The 25,551-nt window shown below is 46.9% G+C and overlaps 1 protein-coding gene across 4 annotated transcripts in view; it reads right to left on the bottom strand.

Annotated features, from left to right (window-relative positions):
- Positions 1 to 25,551, bottom strand: part of rabgap1l (RAB GTPase activating protein 1 like) — a 271,539-nt gene that overhangs the window by 3,227 nt on the left and 242,761 nt on the right. For 3 of the 4 annotated variants that reach the window (XM_033028335.1, XM_033028336.1, XM_033028338.1), the window contains 5 exons: positions 25,118 to 25,210; positions 6,116 to 6,226; positions 4,710 to 4,814; positions 4,041 to 4,124; positions 3,222 to 3,293 (listed from right to left, as the gene is read on the bottom strand). In XM_033028335.1, coding sequence (XP_032884226.1) covers positions 3,222 to 3,293; positions 4,041 to 4,124; positions 4,710 to 4,814; positions 6,116 to 6,226; positions 25,118 to 25,210 — 465 coding nt within the window. Of the gene's footprint in view, positions 1 to 3,221; positions 3,294 to 4,040; positions 4,125 to 4,709; positions 4,815 to 6,115; positions 6,227 to 20,116; positions 21,272 to 25,117; positions 25,211 to 25,551 lie in introns of those variants that run through there. The other variant, XM_033028337.1, reaches the window with a different exon arrangement.

Raw genomic sequence — 25,551 nt, 5'->3', positions numbered from 1 at the left:
CCATAGCTGCTTTCTTGCATCTCTCTCTCTCTCTCTCTCTCTCTGTGTTGGCTGCAGCCATTGTCTGCTTCAGTAAGGGAAGCTGGTCGGTGATTGGTCACAATGCCCTTGGAGTCAGCGGCTGATTGGACGGGAATTTTAAGGGAAGCTAGTCGGTGATTGGACGCAACCCCCTTAGAGGCATCGGTTGATTGGCCGCCAAATAATCGGGCACAAAAAATTGGAAAATAGGAAAACAAAAAAAAAACAGAATTCCGATTTAAATCGGAAGAATATCATGCCTGTTCTTCATTTCCTTCCTATTGAAGAAGAACTCTGGCCCGAAACAACTCCTAATCCATTCCCTCCACAGATGCCGCCTAGCCCGCTGAGTTCCTCCAGAAATCTGTGTTTTTTATTTAAATCTGAAATTGAAGATAGACTTCAAGCTGGAGCATCTCAGTGGGACAGGCAACAACTCTGGAGAGAAGGAATGGGTGACGTTTCGGGTCGAGACCCTTCTTCAGACTGAACTGAACTATGTTCGGTGAGAGTACTTGTGATTGTCTGAAGAAGGGTCTCGACCCAAAACTCCCTCTCCCTAGAGCTGCCGCCCGTCCCGCTGAGCCACCCCTGCCCCCGGTGTCCCGTTTCAACTCCAGAGCCAAACAAAAAATACAGAGTGCTGGAGGAACTCAGCGGGCCAGGCGGCACCCGCGGAAGGAACGGACCAGAAGGAACAGGCCAGGGCTCCTCCCCCCCTTCCAACAGGAAGGAACCGCAGATGCAGCCATCCCCACAAAACGCCAAATGATTCCGGGAATGCCGAGCCGAGAGAGCGAGCGAGAGAGACGAGATGGGGAGCGGGAGAGCGCGCGAGAGAGGGAGGGAGGGAGGGAGAGAGCGAAAGACAGAGAGAGACAGAGCGAGATAGGGAGAGAGAGCGTGGGATGGATGGATAGAGGGGAGAGATGGAGGGAGCGAGAGGGAGGGAGGGTGAGCGAGAAAGAATGAGAGACAGAGAGACCCCAACCCAAGCACGACGGCAGACCAACGCCCACAAAAACAATCATTCAGATCTTGAAACCCAAAACACCAATAGATTTAATCTGTTACAATCCCCAGAAGTACAGCATGACCCCCCCACATCCCTGCATTTTCCAAGCAGCAAGATCCCAAGTCAACCCCACTGGGCCACCACACCTCCATTGGCGAGTAGCATGCCAACGAAACAGGATGTCGGGCCGATCCCGGCCGCTCCCACCTGCTGCTCCCACCTCTCCTCGTTGTTAAGATTATCTGTGGTCGATTTTGCGTTGTTAAATACGGACTTTAAAATAAATACGTATTTAACAATGCAGAACCGTACATGCGTATTCTCATCGCATTTCTGTTCAAAATACGGAAAATCCGTACTACTTGGCAGCTCTGCAAATACCTCTAAATCTTTCCTATCCATGTATCTGTCCAAATGTCTTTTTTTAAAGTTGTTATAGATCCAACCTCAACTACTCCCTCTGGCACCTCGTTCCATATACCCACCATCCTCTGTGTGAAAAACTTGTCCCTCAGGTTCCTATTAAATATTTCCCCCCTCACCTTAAATCTATGTCCTCTGGTTCTTGATTCTCTATTCTGGGTAAAAGGCTCCGTGCATTTACCCTATCTATTCCCCTCATGATCATATACACCTCTATATAAATTCAGCTCCTGGGGGCCATGGACTAAAGTTCTACCCTGCCCAACTTCTCCCAGAAGCTCAGGCCCTCAAGTTTTGGCAACATTCTCACAAATCTTCTCTGCACTCTTTCCAGCTTACCGACATCCTTCCGATAGTGGGGTGACCTAAACTGAACACAATACTCCAGATGTGGTCTCACCAACATCTAAAACTTTAACATATCATCCCAACTTCTATACACAATGCCCTGATTAATGAAGGCCAACGTGCTGAAAGCCTTGTTGATCACTCTATCTACATGTACCGCCACTCTCAATGTGCCTGCACTCCTAGATCCCTCTGATCTACAGCACCTCCCAGGGCCCTGCCATTCACGGCGAAGGTCCTGCCCTGGATTAATTCTTACGGAAGAGTTTGTAATGCTGTAGGGGTAAAGTGGTACCAATGAGAAATGTATTCAGCAGAAAGCCTGTGGGTGATGGCTGGATCAGTGCTCTTCTGTACCGCTGGATTTAAACCTCTCAGCCAGGCAGCTCAGGATATTTTTGGAGAGTTATGTGCATGCCTTGGGTGGGTAATGCACACATGCTTGTGTTCATTCCCTGCTTCATTCCCTCCACCATCGGCACACAGTGGCTTTGGTTTCTCAGTCTTGCTGCATGCAGCATTGGACTGTTTCATTTGGGAAGAGGAGTTGTAAATAGAATTAGATATCAGGCAACGTTCAGTGAACATCCTCACATCTGGCCATATGATGGAGAGATGGTCACTGATGAAGCAGCTGGAGATGGTTGGGCCCAGGACACTGCTCTGAGGATGTCCTACAGTGACAACCTGGGGCTGGACCCACAACTCTCTTCCTTGGTGTGAGGTTTTACTCCCATCACGGCATGTTTCTACCATTATAACCATTAACTTCAGTTTACCAGCTTCTGGATGTCACATTCAGTCAAACGTGGTCCATCCTGGACCTGAATAGCTGGGGTTTTGATGAGTAAGTGCCGCTTCCTAGCACTGTCAACGGTGGTTTTCATCACCCAGGCGGCTGGATTGAGAGTCGTCCCAGTGGATGGTAATTAGCTAGACTTGATTTTAATTTGTTTCGTTTAGTTTAGAGATACAGAGTGGAAACAGGTTCTTCGTGCCGACCTATGATCACCTACACACTAGTTCTATCCTACACACTTGAGATAATTTACAGAAGCCAATTAACCTATAAACCTGCACGTCTTTGGAATGTGGGAGGAAACTGGAGCATCTAGAGAAAACCCACGTGATCATAGGGAGAACATACAAACTTCGTACAGCCAGCACCCGTGGTCAGGATTGTACCCGGGTCTCCGGGTCTGTAAGGCAGCAACTCTACCACTGCGCCACCGTGCCACCCTGGGACAAATGTAATTCCAAGACCGGTCTGTTATAGATACACACGAGAGCCAGACAAACCCGGAGACAGATTCTCAGGTGGTGGTCCTACCAGGAGATAGGGGCCTTGCCAGGATGTGGGCAGGAGAGTGAAGCTCAGAAGCAGCTGGTCAGTCAGGGCCAGGCTCACACCTACCTTCACCAGCTCCAGCTCCTCCTTACTGGCAGCCTGCTGCTTCTCCAGTCGTGTGCTCAACTGTGAACAGATCTGAAGAAAAGAAAGGGTCCGTGTTACTCCCATTACTCAATGAATGGCAGCCGGAGACCATGGAGGGAAGAAGGGATGTGTCAGGGAGAGAATGAAGGGGGGGGGTGGGGGGGGGGGGGGGGTAGGAGCTGTGTAAACCCAGTTTGGTCCCTCTAAATCCAGGGCTGAGAAGATCCATGAGCAAAGAGGGGGCAGTAATCAGATTGGTCCACGGCTGATGGTCCATTAAAATAGGAAGGCTGGTTTAACACCCCCTACCCTGTGCATCCCCGCCCTGACTGTAGGCCCGTCACTCCCGACCCTTAGTAACATCACCTCCATGACTTTTGGCCACGTTACCCCAACCCTCAACCCTGTCACCCGACTTTCATCCCCATTACCGCTGACCCGTAGCTATTTCCCCATAATCCTTGGTCTTGTTACTCTTAAACCCATCGCCCATGACCCTTGGCCCTCACCCCTGACCTTCAGCCCTGTCACCCCTGACTTTCAACCCAATTTCCCACGACCCTTGGCCTCTTTCCCCTTGGCTGTGTCACTGCCGATCCTGAGCCTCGACACCCCTGACCCTACGCCCCAGCACACCACAGACCGTCAGCCTCATGACCCCGACCCGCAGCCCTGTGACCTCCCACCCCCTCTCCCATCCTCAATAACATCAGTCCCAACCTTCGGGCATCAGCCCTAGTGTCTCTGATCTCCAAAATCTCCACACATGCTGGTGTTTGGCGGACCGTGTGCAAGTACCTGCTTGTACTCTGAGATTATAGCACTCGTCTTCTTGACCTCTGATTCAGCCTTCTCCAACTCTCGGCGGAAAACCTCCTTAATCTACAATGGTAGACCCAAAGGGAAAAGCAAAATCACATCACATTAGGGGATGCAGTCAGTATCATACTACTAGGCCGAGCCTCCCTCACACCTAACCCTGGGCCTCACTCCCACACACAGGCCTGGCCAGAGCCTCCCTCCCTCACCCTGGTCAGCCCTCCTGGCTCTGGACTCTCTCACGGCCACGCCTGGGCCACCCTCCCACACCCAGGCCTGGCACAGGCCCTCCCTTGCTCACCCAGGACCTCCCTCCTTGGCTTGGGCTCCCTCTCACACCCAGGCCTGGCTCAGAGCCTCCCTCCCTCACCCAGGTCCTCCCTCCTGGCTCTGGACTCTCTCATGGCCAAGCCTGGGCCACCCTCTCACACCCATGCCTGGCTCAGAGCCTCCCTCCCTCACCCAGGTCCTCCCTCCTGGCTCCATCTCACGGCCAGGCCTAGGATCGGCTGCCTCCCACACCTGGGTCCGTCCCTGGGCCTACTTCCCACACTCAAGCCTAGCCCGGGTTCTCGTTCCACATCCAGACACAGCCTTATTCCTTCAGCCGGACAAAGCGCCAGGTTTCACTCCCACAGCCCTGCTTACCTGGGCCGACTCCTCCTCCTGCCTCTTCTTCTCGTCCTCCGTCTCCACCAGCTTCTGTTTGGTCTGCAGCAGCTCTTTGTTGAGGACATCGGCTTTGTCTTCAATCTGTTGTGGCGGGTCACGGCTGGGTCAGTGTAGGACGGGTTTCCTTCCCTCCCAGCCCTTGTACTGCCCTTACGCTGAAATCTGACTGCAAGCTGACACTGGGAGACACTCCCAACTCATGGTGAGGTTGTGGGTGATCTGCACCCCAGTCCAAGGGACATCCTGACCTGGTATGGTACTGGAGCACCCGGTGGCTGGGGCTGGGAACTGACCAGTTCAGTGGCTGCTGGGGATGGACAGTAAATGGTGGCACAGCTAGAGATACACTACCCCGGACAAGAGAACAAACGTTAAATGAACCGCAGGTAGTGAAACCCTGAAGGAGAGCAGCACTGCCAGCGGTTCTGCTTTTGAATCCAAAGTAACTGTCGGTCTCCTCAGCAATGGTGGCAGGTGCCACACTCTGGTTCTGATGGGGAATTCTTCAAAAGCACATCATCAATGCCAAAACTCGCCCCGAGTAGGTCGCCTCAAAGTGCCAGGCGGCAGAGGGTTGCCCCTGAGTGCCACGGCCATACCCGACATCAGGCCTACCTTGCCCACCACGGAACTGAGAGAGGGAAGCCACCGAGCCCAGCCCTTGAGCCCAGCCCCTGAGCCTAGCCCCTGCTCACCCCGTGGACCAGAGAGGGGAGGATTCAGAGTCGGAGCAGGGGACCGGCTGCTTCGATGGTGGCGCGGGCCGCTGGAGGCCTTACAGCAGCCTGGGGCTTGGCTGGACTGGACGGCACTCCACGAGGCCGGGCGCGTGAACTGGACATGACCTGCAACGGCACAAAGCGGTGGAGCAGCGGTGGATGACACCAATGACCACGCTTGGCCAGGCCGACCCTGCAACGCCGCCAGGACAATGGGCCTTCATGGTCAGAAACTCTGCACTTTCAACAACTGGGACTTGAAAATGGCACCAAATCTGGCGACCCTGTATACTGTCTCAATGTACCACTACAGTACACCAGTGCTGTATCTGAGATGCTTATCTAAGATATATTTAAGTGCTTACGTGTAGTGATACCTGTACTGAACTGTATACAAACATGAACTTCACTGTGACAATTAAGTACCATTGAATTACTCATCCACCGTCATTAAAGTGGGAAGTTATCGGGACTTGCATTATGGATCCTGCTGTGCAAGGACAGTTGGAATATTTCCCACAGAATGACAGCAGTTCTGGCCCACTTCATCATTTGTAAAATGCTGTGTGATAATCCAGGAAGGTGTTACTCCACCATGAGTCTCCAGCGCTCCCCCTTTCCCTGGCTGCAGTGGTCGCAGTGCGGAGAGCCAGCCACCCTCACCTGATCCAGGTCGTTGCGCAGCGCGATCTTGCTGGTCACCAGCTCGTGAGCCAGGTCATCGTTCTCCTGCTCCAGGCGCAGGCTGGCCTCCTGCAGCCTCCGGTTCTCCCGCTGAGGAAACAAAGCATCAGCAGTTGGAACCCTGAACCGGGGGCGGCGGAGGCAGAGAGAGACGGAGGTGGGGGAGAGAGAGGTGGAGGTGCGGGAGAGAGAGATGGAGGTGGGGAGGCAGAAAGAGTGGGTGAGATAGATGGAGGTGGGAGAGAGAGAGAGAGAGAGAGAGTGGGGTGGGGAGGCAGAGAGAGTGGTGGGGAAGAGAGAGGCGGAGGTGGGGAGAGAGATGGAAGTGGGGAGGCAGAGGGAGAGGTGGGGAGATAGACAGTGGAGAAGAGAGAGATGGAGGTGGGGAGGCAGAGAGAGTGGGTGAGATAGATGAAGGTGGGGAAGAGAGAGAGAGAGCGGTGAAGAGGCAGAGAGGTTATGGAGAGAGAGTGTACCTTTAGAATGGAAATGATTAATGAACCAGTGGAATTTATTGCCACAAACAGCGGTGGAGGCCAAGTCATTTGGGTATTTTTAAAGTGGAGATTGATAGGTTCTTGATTAGTAAGGGTGTCAAAGGTTAGGAAGAGGAGGCAGGAGAATGGGGTTGAGTGGGAAAAAAAGATCAGTGATGATCGAATGATGGAACAGGCTCGATGGGCCGAATGGCCTAATTCTGCTCCTATGTCTTATGGTCTTATATCTGAAGATCTCACATCTGCACCAGCTCCTTAACCTTGTATTGAACTACATGCTCTTTCCACGTCATGCCTCATTCTCTTCTTGCCTCATTGGGCATGGGTAGTAATCATGCGATTACAACATTCGCGATCCTGTTTTTTTAACCTACTACCTACCTCCTTAAGTTCTCTTTGCAGGACCTCATCTCCCTTCCTACCAATATGTCATTGGTACCAGTATGGACATGATCTCTGGTTGTTCACGCTCACCTCTCAGAAGGTCCTGTGCTCCCTTGGTGGGATAATGGGATGGATAGGACTGCTCTGTGAACTGTCACGGGCTTGGTGACTGAATGGACTCTTCTTGTCACAAGAAAGTACAAAATAAGTGGATCCTAGCAATATAAGCAGACACATTGAAGTTGAAGTCACTAGGGGGGAAATTAGCACAGTGGAGGTGAGGGAAGAGAGACCGTGGGTGGAGAGAAGCACAAATTGCAAGAGAAATTTAGGGGATATTAAGGAATTGAAATGGAGTGACAGAGGTACTGTGGAGAAAGAAAGAGGGAGAGGAGGAGGGGGAAGACGGGTTCTGTTGATATGGATGGAGAAAGGATGGGAGGGAAAGGGACGGAGAGAAAGAAGGAAGAGAAGAGCTGCTGTAGCGATGCAAATGTGGAGGCAGGCAGAGATCCAAGACAGGGAAATGGGGGGGGGAGTCAGAAGAAAGGATCTTTGCTCAATAATGTCATACATCTGCCACTACAGCAAACACACTTGAATCACTGCCATAGTCATTTTATCTTTTATGCTACACACGTTACTGAGATCCTATCTTGTCATTTTAAATTCTGAATCTTTCTTCAATAACTGAATTGAAGAATTCAGTTGAAGAACTGAATTATTGCAGCAGTAGGTCAGGCACCTGACTATTGGATGAGTTTCAATTCCTCAAACTTAGACCCTGGGAATAAGTTGATAATGCTCGCAGTCTAGAGAACAATAAACCATATTTGGTCCTTTCTCTTTCTGACTGACCTGCTGAGAAGTTCCAGCATTTTCTGTTTTTAGTTCAGATTTTCAGCATGTCATTTTGTTTTGGTTTAAGTTTTACCTAAATAGCAACAGTGTGTTTATGGCAAGGCAAGGATTACTGGTCTTAATGACTACAGGCCTGTCACACTGACCTCTGTAGTCATGAAGACCCTTGAAAGACTTGTGCTGGCCAAGCTGAAAAATATCACGAACCCCGTGCTGGACCCTCTGTAGTTTGCATATTGGGCTAATAGATCTATGGATGACGCAGTCAACCTGGGCCTGCACTTCATCCTCCAGCACCTAGACCGCCAGGGGACCTATGCGAGGATTTTGTTTGTTGATTTTAGCTCTGCATTCAACACCATTGTGCCAGAGCTACTACACTCCAAGCTTTCCGCGTTGACTGTGCTTGAACCCCTCTGTCGGTGGATCACCAGCTTCCTGACAGACAGGAAGCAGCATGTGAGGCTGGGAAAGCACATCCCGGACACGCAGAACTTCAGCATAAGAGCACCGCAAGGCTGCGTACTCTCCCCTCTCCTCTACTTTCTCTACACCAGTGACTGCACCTCCACTGACTCCTCTGTCAAGCTTCTGTGGATGACACAACCCTGATTGGACTGATCCAGAATGGGGAGGAATCTGCCTACAGACAGGAAGTGACACAGCTGGCGTCCTGGTGCTATCGCAACAACCTGGAGCTCAATGCTCTTAAGACAATGGAGAGACTTTAGGAGAGCTCCTCCTCCCCTGACGCCACTCACCATCAACAACACCACAGTCACATCTGTGGAGTCTTTTAGGTTCCTGGGAACCATCATCTCCAAGGACCTTAAGTAGGGGGCTACCATCGACTCCACAGCAAAAAAGGCCCAACAGAGGATGTACTTCCTGCGGCAGCTGAGGAAACACAATCTGCCACAGGCAATGATGGTCCAATTCTATACGGCCATCATAGAGTCTGTCCTCACCTTCTCCTTCATGGTCTGGTTTGGCTCAGCCATCAAGCACAACATCCAGAGGCTGCAGCGAATAGTCCGATCAGCTGAGAAGGTTATTGGCTGCAACCTTCCCTCCATTGACGAACTGTACACTGCAAGGGCCAGGAAGCGAGCGGGTAAGATCATCTCTTACCCCTCACACCCTGGCCACAAACTCTTTGAATCACTTCCCTCTGGAAGGCGACTCTGGACTGTCAAAGCTGCCACAGCCAGACATAAAAACAGCTGTTTTCCAAGAGTATTAGCTCTACTCAACAGCCAAAAATCTGAAGCCTCCTTTTGCTCTGGTATTTTATTTAATGTACATGTTTTATCAATAATGTTTTATTATTAATATTTAATGTTTTATGTATCATTCGTAACTGTCACTGTATGTCATGTTGTCACTTGCAGGCGGAGCACCAAGGCAAATTCCTTGTATGTGAATACTTGGCCAATAAACATATTCATTCATTCATTCATTCATGACAGAACATGAGTCATCTGTGATCATAAGCAATTAAATAATTCCAACTTCAAGAGTTGTGCATTTTTAAAAATGACATTTTAATTAGGATATTTTAACTTCAGTTTTCCACGTCATGAGCGGATCTAAGGAGGCTTTCAAAAACACCTTCTCACAAGATTTTTTAACAACAAAAGGGGAAAAAAAGTCACTCTGCACTGTGAACGAGCTCAGCGAAATGTAAAACATACCGGGTCTAGAGCAGCAGAAAGGAATACTGACAATGTGACGATTATTCAGATATGACCTGCCCACCTATAGCAGGATAAGTCCAGCTAATCAGTCTGCAACGGCCAAGAAAGCACACCAACGCCTCTACTTCCTTAGAAGGCTTAGGAAATACGGCATGTCCCCAACAACTCTCACCAACTTCTACAGGTGCGCTGTGAAAAGCATTTTATCGGGTCTGGGAACAGCTCCATCCCAGATGGCAAGAAATTGCAGAGAATTGTGGACACAGCCCAGACCATCACACAAACCAACCACCCTTCTATTTACTCCAGTTACACCTCACGCTGCCTCGGCAAGACCATCATCCATCCTTAGAGACAAGGATGAGTGGTCACTCCCTCTTCTCCCCTCTCCCATCAGACAAAAAGTATGTGTGAAAACGCACATCTCCAGATTCAGGGACAGCTTCTTCCCCAGCTGTTATCAGATAACTGAACCATTCTATCAACAACGAGCGTGCAGTCCTGAGCTACTATCTACCTCATTGGAGACACTCAGACTATCTTTAATCGGACTTTACTGGACTTTACAGCATCTTGCACTAAACGTTATTTCCTTTGTCATGTATTTGTACTCTGTGGATGGCTCTATTGTGTTGTCTATCCTCTGACTGGTTAGCGTGCAACAACAGCTTTTCACTGTACCTTGGTACACGTGACAATAAACAAAACTAAACTATAGTTCTCACTCCTTAAATCATTCACTTTGTACACAGCTTTATTACTAGCATAAATTATTGGTGTTATGTGAGTTCCCTGTGATATGACAGCAATTTTCTTCAGAGTGACTGTCATGCTGAATTTGGTCCGTACATCAGATAACTTGTTCATGAAGATTTGGAATTCATCACATATAGTTAGAGATGAATGGTGCTTCAGCTGCAATGAGCAGATGCCAACGTTGAGTGATACTTCCTTCACCCAGAAATAGTTTGATTTTGAATAATCAGTGGTCTGTTTTCGATGGATTGTATGGCAATTATCTTGATTATTTTGCAAAGCATAATTAAGAATGGAAAGGATGCAAATCCTGGTATTTCCTAATCAAAGCATTATCTGTAGTTAGTTGGTTTATTCCATTTTTGATGGTTGCCTTAATTCCTACAAATAACTCCTTCAAAGGGATAGCACAAAGGGATTTTCGATAGGATCTGATAAACAGCATTGCTGCTGACTGTAGCAAATGCCTTTAGAAGGTCACAAAATGCAACATGGAAAGTGCCGATTGTTTTCTTTGGAACAAACATAGTGTGAGAAAATATCGGTCATGGAGGGGCCCAACTTTGAATAAACCTGGCGCTCAAGATAGGTTATTTCAGCAAGGTTTCCAAGTCCTATTTCATTCAGGCGGGTCGTCCACTGGCTGATGAGACAATGGAAGCATTTTCATGGGCAGAATCTCCCAAGGAGAGGTCAGCTCTAGCTGACTGGCAAAGTCCGGTGCAGCACACAGCCTCTCCCACCCAAAGTGGAAACTTCTCCACAGCTGGCTAGGCCCCGTCCGTGGGTCCACTGTCAATGCTGCCGGGCTGTGCGAATGTGGCAGGATAGAGATACAGCATGGAAACAGGTCCTTCGGCCCACTGAGTCCGTGCTGACCAGCAATCACCCATACATTAGTTCGAGCTCTATCCTACACACTAGGGACAATTTACAGAAACAAACTGACCTACAAACCAACATGTCTTTAGTATGAGGGAGGAAACTGGAGCACCCGGAGAAAACCCACACAGTCACTGTGAGAACGTACAAACTCCGTACAGGCAGCACCCGAGGTCAGGATCGAACCCAAGTCTCTGGCGCTGTGAGGCAGCAACTCTTCCGCTACACCACTGTGCCACCCCGAGAGTGAGTTTAAGAGAGGAACTTTCTCCTGGATATCACTTTGCCTAGTTTTCAGTCCGGAGGGTGCACCATTAATGATTGCAGTCAGTCCTGGTTCAGACCGATCCAGTTTCGCTCTTCCACCACGACACCCAATGTAGGGGAACACAATTTGTTCAATGTTCCTGACACTGATATCCCCGAATGATGTGCGTCATCCTTCTGCTGCCTGAGGGTGAGGCTTATCTGCTTCACTTGAAAGCAACCAAGCAGTGGCCTGGGAAATCAGAAACCAATGGGACTGGGACAGATCTGTTCTGTATGCTTGGACCTTGGATGGGTAAACACCACACACAACGCCGTCCTTCCCTTGTGCTCGAACGCCTGAGAAAGCTGGCTGGTCGGTCTCTGTGTGAAACTTGGGTGAAGGTGGTACGAGGTGTACATTGCTCTCTGACCAAATGCTTCATGACAAACCTTTGGTTTTTAATCTCTTCAGCTGGGCATACTGACATTCCTAAGAACAGGCAGTGCTTCTTATGATCTGCCAAACCTAAAGATCAGAATCCAGCAGTTGCTTGCTGGCTCCCATTTCTCCAGCTGATTTGTACATAGGCGCAACATGGGCATGGAGAGTTGGGAGAAAAACGTTACAAGCACAGCCTGGTAATGTGGAGGGAAAGGGGGGCTGGGTGTTCAATTAGAACATTGCTGGGATGTAAGTAGTACTAGTGTGCTGAGTGCTGAGTCTACCTGCCTCCAACATCGAGGCAATCAGCAGCTCGGCACTCTCGCAGTGGACCAATACTGCAGGGCCCACTTCCGACAAAGCAAACTGGGCTGTGGCTGCCCCGTTAACAATGTTACAGTTCACTCGCAGTGGCAAGTCATGGCCACTGGATGGTGCTGCCAACTGATTTACAAAATCAAAACTGCCTGAGCCTTTTCTCAAAGCCATTCAGCAAGCAGGAATGGAATGGCATTAGTTTAATTTACAAAAGGTCACAAAGTGCTGGAGTAACTCAGCTGGTTAGGCAGCATCTCTGAAGAACATGGAGTCCTTTTGTGTATTAACCAGTATCTATACTTCCTTGTTTCTACATTTTAGTTTAGTTGTGTTTAGTTTAGTTCAGTTTAGAGATAGGCTCTTTGGCCCAACGAGTTCAAGCAGACCACTGATCATCATTCAAAGGTAGACAAAAATGCTGGAGAAACTCAATGGGTGAGGCAGCATCTGTGGAGTGAAGGGAATATGCAACGTTTCGGGCTGAAACCCTTTTTCAGACTGATGTGAGGGTGGGAAGAAGAAAGGAAGATGTGGAGCCAGTGGGCTGAGGGAGAGCTGAGAAGGGGAGGAGATAGTGAGGACTACTTGAAATTAGAGAAGTCAATGTTCATACCGTTGGGGTGCAAACTGCCCAGGCGAAATATGAGGTGCTGCCGAGCGGAGGTATTCGGCGAAGCGATCGCCAAGCCTACGCTTGGTCTCGCCGATGTAGAGCAGCTGACATCTAGAGCAGCGGATGCAATAGATGAGGTTGGAGAGGTGCAGGTGAACCTCTGCTGCACCTAGAAAGACTGCTTGGGTCCTTGAATGGCTTCAAGGGGGGAGGTAAAGCGACAAGTGTAGCATTTCTATCATTCATGTATCATTTCATATTAGTTATGTTATCCTACTTTCTCATCCGCTCCCTACATATTATGGACAATTTATAGAGGCTAATTGTAGAAATAAGGAACTGCAGATGCTGGTTTACGTAAAAATACACAAGGAAGCATAAGGGTCCCAAAATGTCACCTATCCATGTTCTCCAGAGATCCTGCCAGACTCGTTGAGTTACTCCAGCACTTTGTGTCTTTTTGAACAGAGGCCAATTAACCTACAAACCTGCACGTCTTTGGAATGTGGGAAGAAACTGGAGAACCGGAGGAAACCCACGTGGCCACATGGAGAACGTGTAAACTTCACACAGACAGCACCTGAGATCAGGACTGAACCTGGGTCTCTGGTGCTGTGAGGCAGCAACTCTACCGCTGCGCTTCTGTGCCTCCCTCTTGTCTGCGTCAAATTTCGGACTATTCCCCCCCCTCTGCAATCTCATCTCGTCATTAACTGGTGGCATTGATCTCGACTGCTGAGAGTTTAATTTGCCAGCCTGCTTTCTCACCACCTCCATTTCCTTCCCCTTCCATCCCTTGCACCTTCCAGCCTCCTCTTCTAACTCCTGCTACCCCTTCTCCTACATCTTGTCGGCCCTGCTCCCACTATCATTGGCAGCCAGGTCTAAGTTAAAGCTGAGCAGACTCTGGGCAAGGTGTTGCTCAGTAAAACAATTCACCGGATGCATGAAAACTCCACTAATCAATCACTGTAGCCTCATTACCTCTTGTGGGCTGTCACCGGGAACTGCCATTGTGTTCGGTCTCATAGTTCACGGAGAGAACCTTGCTGCCTGTGGATCAACTCAGTCTCAGCTCCAGTCAAGTCATTCTTCCTGCACATTCAATGCAGCATCAGAGTTTTGCACCCACTTGTTGCAAAGCGCCTGGAAGTGGAATGGAAGGTATGCCAAGTGCTGGCTAACAGCCTGATAACCAGTGTTGCAACTGTCAAGAATGAATACAGTTCTCTTCCAGTTGATACTTGCAGCAGAGTTTGAAAACTTTGTACAGAAGATAACAGCAGGAGCAGACCATTCGGCCCCTTGCGCTCACAGTTCTATTTAATAAGATAATGGTTGATCCTTTACCTCTGTGCCATCTTCCTGCACTCCATAGCTCTCGATTTCCTTTGTATCCAAAATCTATTGATCCATGAAAATACTCAGCACCCAAACCTCCATGGCTGTAAAATCAGCCGTATGCATTTCAACCGTTTATCCTTCAGGAGAGCATGTATGTGAGATTTTAAATGATTTTATTAAAAAATGATTTTCATAACTTTGCTTTCAAATAAAGACGGCCATTATGGTGTACTGTGACACACTGTTAATTCAGCTGTCTCACAGCTCCAGAGAACTGCATGCGAACCTGACTTACAGTGCTGTCTGTGTGGAGTTTGCACGTTCTTCCTGTGACTATGTGCATTTCCCCCGGATGCCCCAGTTTCTTTCCATATCCCAAAGATGTGTGGACTGACTGACTACTGTAGGTTTCCCCATATGGTAAGCAAAAGTAATCAGAAGAATCAAAGGGAGCCGTGAGAGAGAATTGCAGAGTTACAGGAAGGTTAGAGAGGGAGAATGGGACTGATGGGATTTTTCCCTGGGAGATGGCAGAGACCACACAAGGCGAGTCCCTTGAGTGTCATTGTAAATTCCAAGTTATATTTTAGGAAGTAGTTATGACAGCAATTGTGATCGGATCTTAAGGTGACAAAGCGTGTATCAGTAGGAGACCACTGGTTTAATGGCTAGCCATTGAAACATAGTATATAGGTGCAGGAGTAGGCCATGCGGCCCTTTGAGCCAGTACTGTCATTCAATATGATCATGGCTGATCATCCAAAATCAGTACCCCGTTCCTGCTTTCTCCCCATATCCATTGATTCTTTTATAGCCTTAAGAGCTATATCTAACTCTCTCTTGAAAACATCCAGTGAATTGGCCTCCACTGCCTTCTGTGGCAGAGAATTCCACAGATTCACAACTCTCTGGGTGAAAAGGATTTTCCTCATCTCACTCCTAAATGGCCTACCCCTTATTCTTAAAGTGAAACCCCTGGTTCTGGACTCCCCCTACATCGGTAACAGTTTTCCTGCATCTAACCTGTCCAATCCCTTAAGAATTATATATGTTTCTATAAGATTCCCTCTCATCCTTCCATATTCCAGTGAATATAAACCCAGTTGATCCACAATCAGAAGGTTGCAGCATTCCAATCACAATATCAATCATTATATTTTGTTGCTGTCTTGAAGGTTACTCTGCTGATACCCTTGTAATGGGTCACATGACTAACGTGTGGACATGTGGCTGATGTTCATGATTGGACAGAGGCTGGTGGGTGAAGGAAGGTGATTAGTGAAGGTGAGTGAAGTGGAACAGAAGCAATACTGTATGTGGAGAGTGGGAACAAGAAATGGATAGGCTAAAATGCCCAGTGCTGCTTGCTTACAATATAACTGATTGTAAAGAATGCTTCACAGCTTGTTCCTGACTGTTATATTTTGCTACGTGGCAAATCTTTGTCAATCTGCCTCATTTCCCTTTTAGATTGACATTTGCTCCAATTCCAAACAGCACAGTGCAGATGCTGGAAATCTCTTATGAATCTTAGATACCAGAAAATCGGGGGAAAAAACAATGCTGAAAATGTGAGATGAAGTACTTTAGTAGTAAATTATCTGAAGTGGTTGAGTTCAACACTGAGTCCTGAAAGCTGGCAGCGCCAAGTCAGAAGATGAAAATGCTGTTCCTCAAGCTTGCATTGAGCTTCATTGGAAGAGTGCAGAGAATGGGATGAAGAATTAAGGGCCTGTCCCACTTGGCAATTTTTACGGCGACTGCCGGCATCATTGACTGACGTATCAGGTCACTGAAAAATTTGCGGTGTGATGGCGTATGGCGCGTGGTGTTTTTTCAAGTGTCACAACATTTTTTTTTGTTGCCGCTGATGTTCAAAATCTTTTGGTGACACTGATATGACGCCGGCAGTCGCCGAAAAAATAGGCAAGTGGGCCAGGCCCTTTAGAGTGAGGGGTGACTGGAAGCCTTGGGAGTAAATGGTGGTGGGGGGGGGGGGGTGGGGGGGGGGGGGGGGGGGGTGGCCTGCAAAGTTGTATGTACTCCCTACAACTTTGAGGTGACCATATGGTGAATGCAGTACACTAGTGTGGAAGAAGTGCAAGTGAATTGGTGTTTCAATTGGAAGGAGTGTGGTCCATCAAGTTATAGTAGCGGCAAGTGTCCCAGCAGACTGACTTGTCACATCCGCCATGCAATGTCAACCTGTGCTACCCATTGCCAATCCTATTTTGAATGCAATGCCAAGTGAAGCCATTTACAAATGGAAATAATAGTGTTGTGGGTCCAGCATCGACATTTGTGGTGACTTGCTCTTGGACACTGTTTCTGCCATAGGTCTCATGCAGTACTTGGTTGTTCAGAAGAGGCAGGTCCTGTTAATTCACAGGATCTCTGCCACATCCCTCACCAGGAAACACAGCTAAACGTCAGCTACTAAATGTAATTTATTTTGTTGCAAATGAGCATTCCACAAATAATTTTAAAAACATTTACAAGATCCACATCACACATAGGGATGGCAGCCAGCACAAACGCTTTGTTAAATGCAACACTGTCGAAGGTGCATCGTGTTCCTCAGAACACCTCTGTAAGTCATTCTGATGTGCAGGGCAGCAACACTGGGGAGTATCAACCAACTGGCAACAAGGCAGTAATGAAACAGGGAACTTGGGGATAAATAAACCCAGGCATGGAAGACACGAATGCCCTCACATCATTCCTTTCCAGAATGATCGCCCAATTTATAGGATCTGCCATTCACATTCACAAAGTCAACAACATTTAACATTTCAAGAGTAGTTTCCTGATACATCTGGTCCCTGAGTAGCAAATTCAACCCCGTCTCAGAACGGGAATATCTTTCATAAAGGTGGCCTGACTGTTAATTATCATTTGAGTTTCAAGCTGCAACATTAATTATCTAAAAACCTAGCGTGTTAATTGGAAAACACACACCCTTCACATTGATCACAGTCACATCTGGGGACTGGCAGCTATTTACAGGACTCCCAAGTGCAATGCTGCATCTTCACCTCACAGTCCACAGGGACCACAGCCCCAGCCTTTTGACTGAATGCCAATTTGCGTGGGCGTCGGGTGGAGTGAAATTATGGCAGAGATGATAAAAAGGGATAATACTGATAAGGTAGAGAGAAGGAAATCTAAGTGCAAAACACAAAGTGCTGGAGGAATCCAAGTTTTTTGTACAAAATCATGAGAGGAATAGATTGGGTAAGTGTCGCTGGCCCAGAGTAGGGGAATTGAGAACCAGAGGACATAGGTTTAAGGTGAGGGGGGAATGATTTAATAGGAACTTGAGGGATAACTTTTTCACATAAAGGGTGGTGGAGTATGGAGCTGCCAGTGGAGGTAGTTGTGGTAGATACTATCACAATGTTTAAGAAACATTTATTCAGGCACATAGATAGGACATATTTAGAGGTTTACGCAGGCAGGTGGGACTAGTGCAGATGGGACATGTTGGCCGGTGTGAGCAAGTTGGGCCGAAGAGACTGTTTCCACGCTGTATAACTCTATGACTCTCTAAGTCCTCATGTCAGGCTCTGGGTCTGCTTGTGTGAATCACAGCAAGCTGCAGTGTCACATGCCAAACATAACTGCAACCTGTGAACACAACTGAGGTTAAAGCTGACAGTTTTGATGTGACAAACGCAGTCTGTATAAATGTTTTTGTGTGCTTGGAAATACTGAGGAGTGTTATTTTGGTTTTAAACATCCCCAGTCTCTCTGTCTCTACACAATAAATATTCCAGTGGAGAGAGACTTTGGCTACACTGATCCAGGAGATTGAAGCAACCTCATGATGTGAAGTGACTGCAGAGGCTTTCATGGTTGCCGAGGAATTTGACTCCATTACCGTCACTCTGCCAGCTAAAGGGAGACCAGTAGAGTGGAAACAAAGCAAGCACTTGCACAGCTGGAGACAGCAAGCACCAACATTTGCAAATTCACACCCAGCCCTATCCTGATTTTTTTCTGTGATTGGAGGGGAGGGAGGGCAGAGGTGCCCCATGTGTGGTCTTGGGTGGGTTTGGGATGCATCTGCAGAGATCACATTCCCCACTCTAAGCTGTGGCAGAAGCCTGGGTGGTGTTGAGGGTGAGATGGGATGAGTGGGCTATGTGGGAGGGAGGGGAAGTGAGATAAGGGAAACGGTATTGAGAGTGTTGATCTTGCACCTTGTGTCACAGACAACTTTAAAACACTTTTAAATATTTTTTAAGGTGCTAGAATATTTCAGTAGATGGGCCCATTGCACCGCTCCGTTAGATCAAGGCTGATACGCAGTCAATAGCTGCCTTCAACTAACCTCAGTCCCACGTGGATCCCACAGCTTAGAGTGGGGGATGAGTTCGCTGCAAATGCAGCCCAAAACCGCTCAAGGCCCCTCATTTGCTCTCCAGCCGTAGGCCAGGATGGGAGGAGTGTGGATGTTCCAGATTCTCACCACTCTGCTTCTAAAATCACCCTTGCACCATTTTAAGGTCCTAAAGCCTTTTTCTGGATTCCTTCAAAGGAAATAATTTTCTGTCTAGCCTATTAAATCCTATAATCTCTTCAAAAGCCCTTAAGCTTCCATATTCTATTGAATGCAAAAATTATCCACGTGATTTAACGCTTTTAGCCCTAGTGATGGTCATTATGGTGAGTTTGCTAGAGAGTTACTCTCAAGCAGCCTGGGCCTTGTGCTCTGTTTGTTAGGGAGGGGTGGAGGCGATTCATTCCGTACAAAGCCCACCTCAATACCAGCTTCAGTGACCAGCTTGCACCACTGGTGTTTGGTTTTATGCTGCAGACTGTGGGACAGCTGTTGGGGGACAGTCAGTTAGGGGGCTTTGGTAATGTAGAAGTCGATGATGTAGGTAGGTAGATTGGTGGGAGTTATAAAAGAGCCCTTCATGTTCAAAGTAAAACCATTTGACTTAACGCCAGGCAAGAAGTTGACTGATAAGATTTTAAACACTATGACTTGAAGGTAGTAATAGTACAACATCAAAAGGCTGCTAGCAAAGGATGGTATTAAATGAACAATATATTTATGTTCCATTTATGTCGAAATTGGGCCATTACTGGCCATCACCAATCTGAAACCCACTACATTTTATTCTCCCCACATTCCCATTCCCATTCTACCACCCACATACACACGAGGGGCAGTTAACCTACTGACCCACTTGGCCTTAGATTGTTGGAAGAACCAAAGGGCTGAGGGAAAACCCACATGTCCTAGGTAGAACGTGCAAAATCCACAGTGACAGTACCATAGGTCAGGTTTGAACAAAGGTCACTGGAGCTGTGAGGCAGTGGTTCTACTGGCGATGCCGCAGTGCAGTCCAGCTGATAGACGGCAGTGAGTCATAGTATTTCCATAGAAAGAGGCATTGTGTGCAGGAGGGAGGTCACTGCACAAAACAATGGCAAGGTCACATCTAATGTACTGTGTTCACTTTTAGGCTCTTCCCAAACCACCACACATACAATGCAAGTTTACTAGTATTGGGTGATCTGAGTTATAGGGAAAGTTCTAAGACTAGAATGGCTAGGGCACAAAGTTAAGAAGGTAGATCGTGGAACTTTGCACAAAGAATTACCAATGAAATTGAAAAGACAAATATAACTTCCATTGTAAAGAAATTATAGGCGAGAGGATTTGGATACAGAAAAGCCTAGATAAAAGAAAACTTTCTGATGCCATAAATGCAATGTGATCGATGGTAAACTGTACACAACGTTCAAAAGGAATCCTTATATTCACAAAGAGGAACTGGAAAGTTTGAGAAGAAGGTGAATAATAGAAGATGGAAAGAACTGCAGGTGTTGGTTTAAAATAGACACAAAGTGCTGGAGTAACTCAGCAGGTAAGGCAGCATCTCTGGAGAACATGGATAGGTGACTTTTCTGAAGCAGGGTCCCAACCTAAAACATCACCTAACCATGTTCTCCAGAGATGCTGCCGGGGTGAATAATGGTGTTTGTTTTGCAAAGAAACTATTACGTAAAATTGATCCCAAAATAGGGCTAAAATTCAGGGGCAAGAATGGTCTCTTCTTGAGTTTATAAGTTGCCTTCAATAGTGTAAGTATCAAAAGAAACTTCATTTCATCTCCTGGTTTTCCCGGCAGGATCTGGCAGAAGAGGTATTAAAATACAACAATAGCAGCTGCACCACTGCACATAGTAACTGTGGAAAGCAATAGGAAGGTTTGTGCTGGTGCTGGAAATACACAGCAGGTTTGGCAGTGTGCACAGCCGAAACCCAGATTTAAACAAGGCAGGTTTTCAGCATTAGAAGAAGGAACATTCTACACCAAAATATTATCAGTTATGTCTTTTAAATCCAGCTGATGGACTGTGGTGAGATCACAACATTTCAGTTCAAGAGTATATTGGTTCCTCCACAGTAGGTTGTGGCTCCATTGGCAGAACTGTCGCCCGAGTCAGAAGGCTGTGGGAATAAGCCACCATGGAGCAGTGAGCACATAATGTGGGCTAAGACATGACCATGTCGTTGAGTAAAAATTGGGGGCGGCCACCATCAGAGACGTGACGTTGAATGAGGCGTTGAAGGTGTCCGTTCAATAGATGCACAACGCTCAGGGCACTATCTGAAAAGTTCTCCCTCACATCCTCAGCGCCACCACAAAACGACTCGGCTGCTCATTTGTCTGACGTCCGTGGAAGCTTCCACGCTCTTGCCTGGATCATGACTGTAATTAGACTTCAACAGTTGCACGACAAAACACCTTGAGGTGACAAAGATCTGTCCAAAAGTTCTCTTTCTCGAAGGAAGATAATGAGGTGAAAACATGCATTTGAAAAACAAACAGAATACTCCGTTGACAGGCTATTTTTGCATCCTGGACTCATGCTCATGTCCTAGGGAATTACGAGGCAGATGCTGCTGTATTATAAGGAATTCTTTGCACTGGTTCTAGATGGCCATGGTCCAATCTGTAGTAAATTGTGGGCTGCCTCCTATTAAAGTGGCGGGAGCTTTGCCATCTCTGAGTAGAAAGTCGTTTCAAGTATTTCTCCGTCATGTGTCCCACTTTAGGAAAATGAAATGAACTAAAGGAAGAGAAGGAAATGGGGAAAATTAATCAGATCTCGCAGAACACCAGTCCAAGGAGTGTGAAGAACCAGCGCCACTAAAAGATTACCAACTGGGTTTCAGGGGAAAAGTGCAATTAATATACAAACAGAACAAGGGGAGCACAGCAGAGTTGCAAGAAACTGCTGATGCTGGAATCTTGAGCAAAAGACAAACTGCTGGAGGAACTCAGCGGGTCAAGCAGCAACTGTTGAGGGAATGGACAGGCGACGTTTTGGATTGCAACTCTTCTTCAGACAAGAAAGCAAACAAGGATAGTACAGCTGTGCTTACTGCTCACAAATAGAAAAGTAACAAAACAATCCACTATGTGGAGAGTATTAAGATGGGCTGAACACACGAGGGAACTCACCATCGGACACAGGAAGAACACTGACATGAAATACACATATTGAAGATCAAACAAGAGTCACATCAGCCAGAGACAAAAGTACAAAGTCAATTTCAGAGTGCAACGATCTGAGAGTTCGGGCGTTGATGAGTGAGAAAGGAAGATGTAGGTACATTTGCTACTAAATCTATCCCAAGTTAACAGTCAGAGCTAAATATTTTTTTCCCAGTTAATTCCTTGTAGGCTGTTTTGAGTTACAGCTTGCAGTTTCAGGTGAGCAGGTAAACACGGCTGCTTGGGTGGGAACCTCCCTTTGCAAATGTAATGGTGACTTTGTCAACTGAAGTTGAACTGGGCTAGTGCTGAGTTACTGCACAAAATAATGAAATCAGGCAGGACCTTTGAGGAGTATAAAGCAAGCAGTAAGAACTCAGGCGGGAAATCAGATGGGCCAACAGGGAGGTCAGATTGGGAGGTCAGATTAAAAGGAATCCCAAGGTTTATTATACCCTCATTAAAAATAAGGCAATTGGGGAGAAAATAAAGTTAGTCAGGGTTAAAGGAGGCAATGTGTGCTTGGAGTTAGGGGATGTAGGTGAGGAACCAAATGAGTACTTTGCATTGGTATTCATCAAAGAGAGGTTCATGGAGGATAGTATGATCAGTAAGGGGTATACAAAGATGCTAGGGAATTTTGAGATCAGGGAGGAAGTGGTTTGCAGTTTCTTTAAGCAGATTAAAGTTAATAAATCCTCAGATCCTGACGAAAGGAGACTGCTGAGGCTTTAACGTAGATCTTTGTATCTTCTCCAGCCAAGGGCAAGGTCCCAGGACTGGAGAGGAGCCAATGTTGTTCCTTGGTTTAATATCGGTAATAGAGATAATCCTGACTGGTGAATTTCACATCAGTGGCACGGAAACTATTTGGTAGGTTATCTGAGGGGTAGAATTTGCTTGCATTTGGAAAAGAATAGGCTAATTAGAGACAATCGGCATAACTTTGTACATGGCTGGTCATCTCTGATGAATTTGAATTTTTTCGAGGAGGTGATAAAGGTGATTGATGAAGGTAGGACAGTGGATGTTGTCCACATGGAATTTCATAAATTATTTGATAAAGGCACTCTTGCTAGGTGGATCCAGACAATGCATGGGATTCATGGTAAATTTTTCATTTGGAATCATAACTGGTTTATTCAAAGAAGACAGAGGGTAGTGTGTGGTGGAAGGGTTAGAATTGGGATCATTAGTGTGTCAGTTCTCAATTTCCACAGCTAACCTGTGAACAGGACTTTCACTGCAGTCATGAGGTATGAAAAGACCAAGTCTTTATCGATTTACTGACCTAACCACGATAATTAATGTTTATCAACTAGTCTACAAATTAAAATTAGTAACATATGAGGCCAAGATTATTGGATTCCCATAAGTGCATTTTGGTTATGAGTAACACACATGTCAGGAGTTTCTGACCAAAGAATTATGACATCTCGCTGGTCACAATTTACATTCTTACGAACAGCCCAAAACTTTGCGGCCAAGCAAAAGGAGCAAGTTGGGGGGAATTAATTGAAAATGTACATTGGCTCCAAAATCCTTGGGCAGGCAGAGTGTACAACACGAGGCACGACAAAGCCCCACCTCATTACACAATGTCACTCCACTGGAAAGGAGGTACAGCAACATACAGGCTCTGCACGGAGTGTGGAACCGTGCGGCTGCACTACACACTGCAATGACTCTTTGGATTATTGTCCGTTTCATTTGTCCTGCACTATTCCAAGAAGCAACTAATAAACAGGTAACTATGGATTATGAAGTGTTGAGGTCCCAGCACTGACCCCTGTTGCATCTCACTAGTTACTGATTGTCAATCTGCAAATCACCTAGTTTTCCAGCCGTTATCTATTCTTCAATCTTCAATCCATGCTAATAAACCACCTCAAACCCTGCATTTTTGTCTTCCATCAACGTGTGCTATATCAATCCATTATATTACGCCAAATAACTGTAATATATTTGTCAATTTCCTTATCATAAACCACAATGATTCTGCCTGATTTTATAAATGTCCTGCTATTTGCTTCTGAATGCAAGATTTCAATGTTTCGCAATAGCACACTAATGGCCCTGTCCCACTTAGGAAACCTGAACGGAAACCTCTGGAGACTTTGTGCCCCACCCAAGGTTTCCGTGTGGTTCCTGGAAGTTCCCAGAGGTTTTTGTCAGTCTCCCTACCTGCTTCCACTACCTGCAACCTCCGGCAACCACCTGCAACCTCCGGGAACCGCACGGAAACCTTGGGTGGGGCGCAAAGTCTCCTAGGGTTTCCGTTCAGGTTTCCTAAGTGGGACAGGGGCATTAGGGTCTAACCTTTCATGCTTCCAGATTTCTCTCTCCCTCATTTCTTAAACATGACCCTTCCAGTTTTCAAATCCTTGGGGATATCTCCAAAATGAATGAGATTACAGGTTGGCAGTTCCTTGAACCCAATGGCTTGCATCTTCAGTTATTACAGTAGTGCAGGTATGTTTTTAATGCCTTCAACTATAAAGGCCAAAATCAAATAATTATTTAGAACCACAACCAGTTCTCCATTTTCCATTATTGTTCCCTAATGGGTCCCACTCTTATATTGGTTACCCTCTGGCCCGTAATAAACTTAGCTTTGTCTACCAGTGAGGTTTTGTGTTCCCATTTTGCCTCCTAATTACTTTTCCAGGAGTATACCTCCATACACTTTCTATGCTTCTGATAGGCCTCTCCCATTCTCAGTCCTCTAAACGTGTGCCATATACTTCCTTTTTGATTCTTCGTCAAACCCACAATACCCCCTCAATATCTAGGGCCCCTTGGGCTTGCTTACTGTACCTTTCATCCTTATGGGAACACATTATACACTTATGAATGATTCCCACTTGTACACACTCCGGCAAGTATATGTTCCTGGTTACTTTTGCAATGCCATGGTGTATGACCTTAAATCAGTCTTCCAACACCCCCCCCCACCCCATTTCAAGACCTTAATTTCCAGATTCATCCCTCTCCACATCTACCTATCGACGTACAAATTATGGTCAGTATCTTCCAATCAGTTGCAATATTTCATCAGCAGCCTTTCAACAGGGGCCTCCCATCTCATGACTAACATGCTATGATTCTCTTTTCTCGAGGACCTTCATGAGATCATTAACTAATCCTGTCTCATTACACAATACCATATCTAAACAGGCTGCTTCCTGGTTGGTTCCTCGACACATTGCTCTACAAAACAACCCAGACAGACGCTGTGAACTCTCAAGGTTAACCTTGTTCATTTGACCTCAGTACTTTTTTACTGAGAGTGCAGCCTGCACTAGAGGCTCCAGACTGTAATCCTGTTTTTCTCAGTGGCTCTGAGTTTCCAATCCCTCAGTGCACCCCCAGCATTGTCAGCAAACAAGGCCAGTTTGACACGTTTCTCTCTCTCTACCTTGTATCTGTCGATGGGATCTTCCTGCTGTGCCTGCTGCTCTCTCATGGTCTGGTATTCCTTCTCGTATTTCTTTAGCTTTTTTGTTGGCACCTGGAAAGATTGAAGCAGAGAGGGTGGTTAGTGGAAATAATACAACACCTCTGGAATACATCAGTGGCAAGTTCTCCTTGCTGAGGGCGCAGCTGATAGATCCCATCATTATTCCCTGAGTGGTGAAGGTTATATATAGCTCCGTGAAACATCAATAAAGAGTGAGGGTGCGGGCTGGTTTGTTAACGGGACCGTCCGGATAAAGGCTGAGATTTGCAATTAGATTTACAAATTGACCTTGGCTCCTTCACTTACCTAATAACAATTCATCTCAAAATCTCCAATTCACCAAGGGGGCGGCACGGTGGCGCAGCGGTAGAATTGCGGCCTTACTGCGCCAG

Source organism: Amblyraja radiata, chromosome 10 (genome assembly GCF_010909765.2).
Source record: "Amblyraja radiata isolate CabotCenter1 chromosome 10, sAmbRad1.1.pri, whole genome shotgun sequence".
Taxonomy (NCBI): Eukaryota; Metazoa; Chordata; class Chondrichthyes; order Rajiformes; family Rajidae; genus Amblyraja; species Amblyraja radiata.
This window is presented reverse-complemented; position numbering and strand designations above follow the sequence as displayed.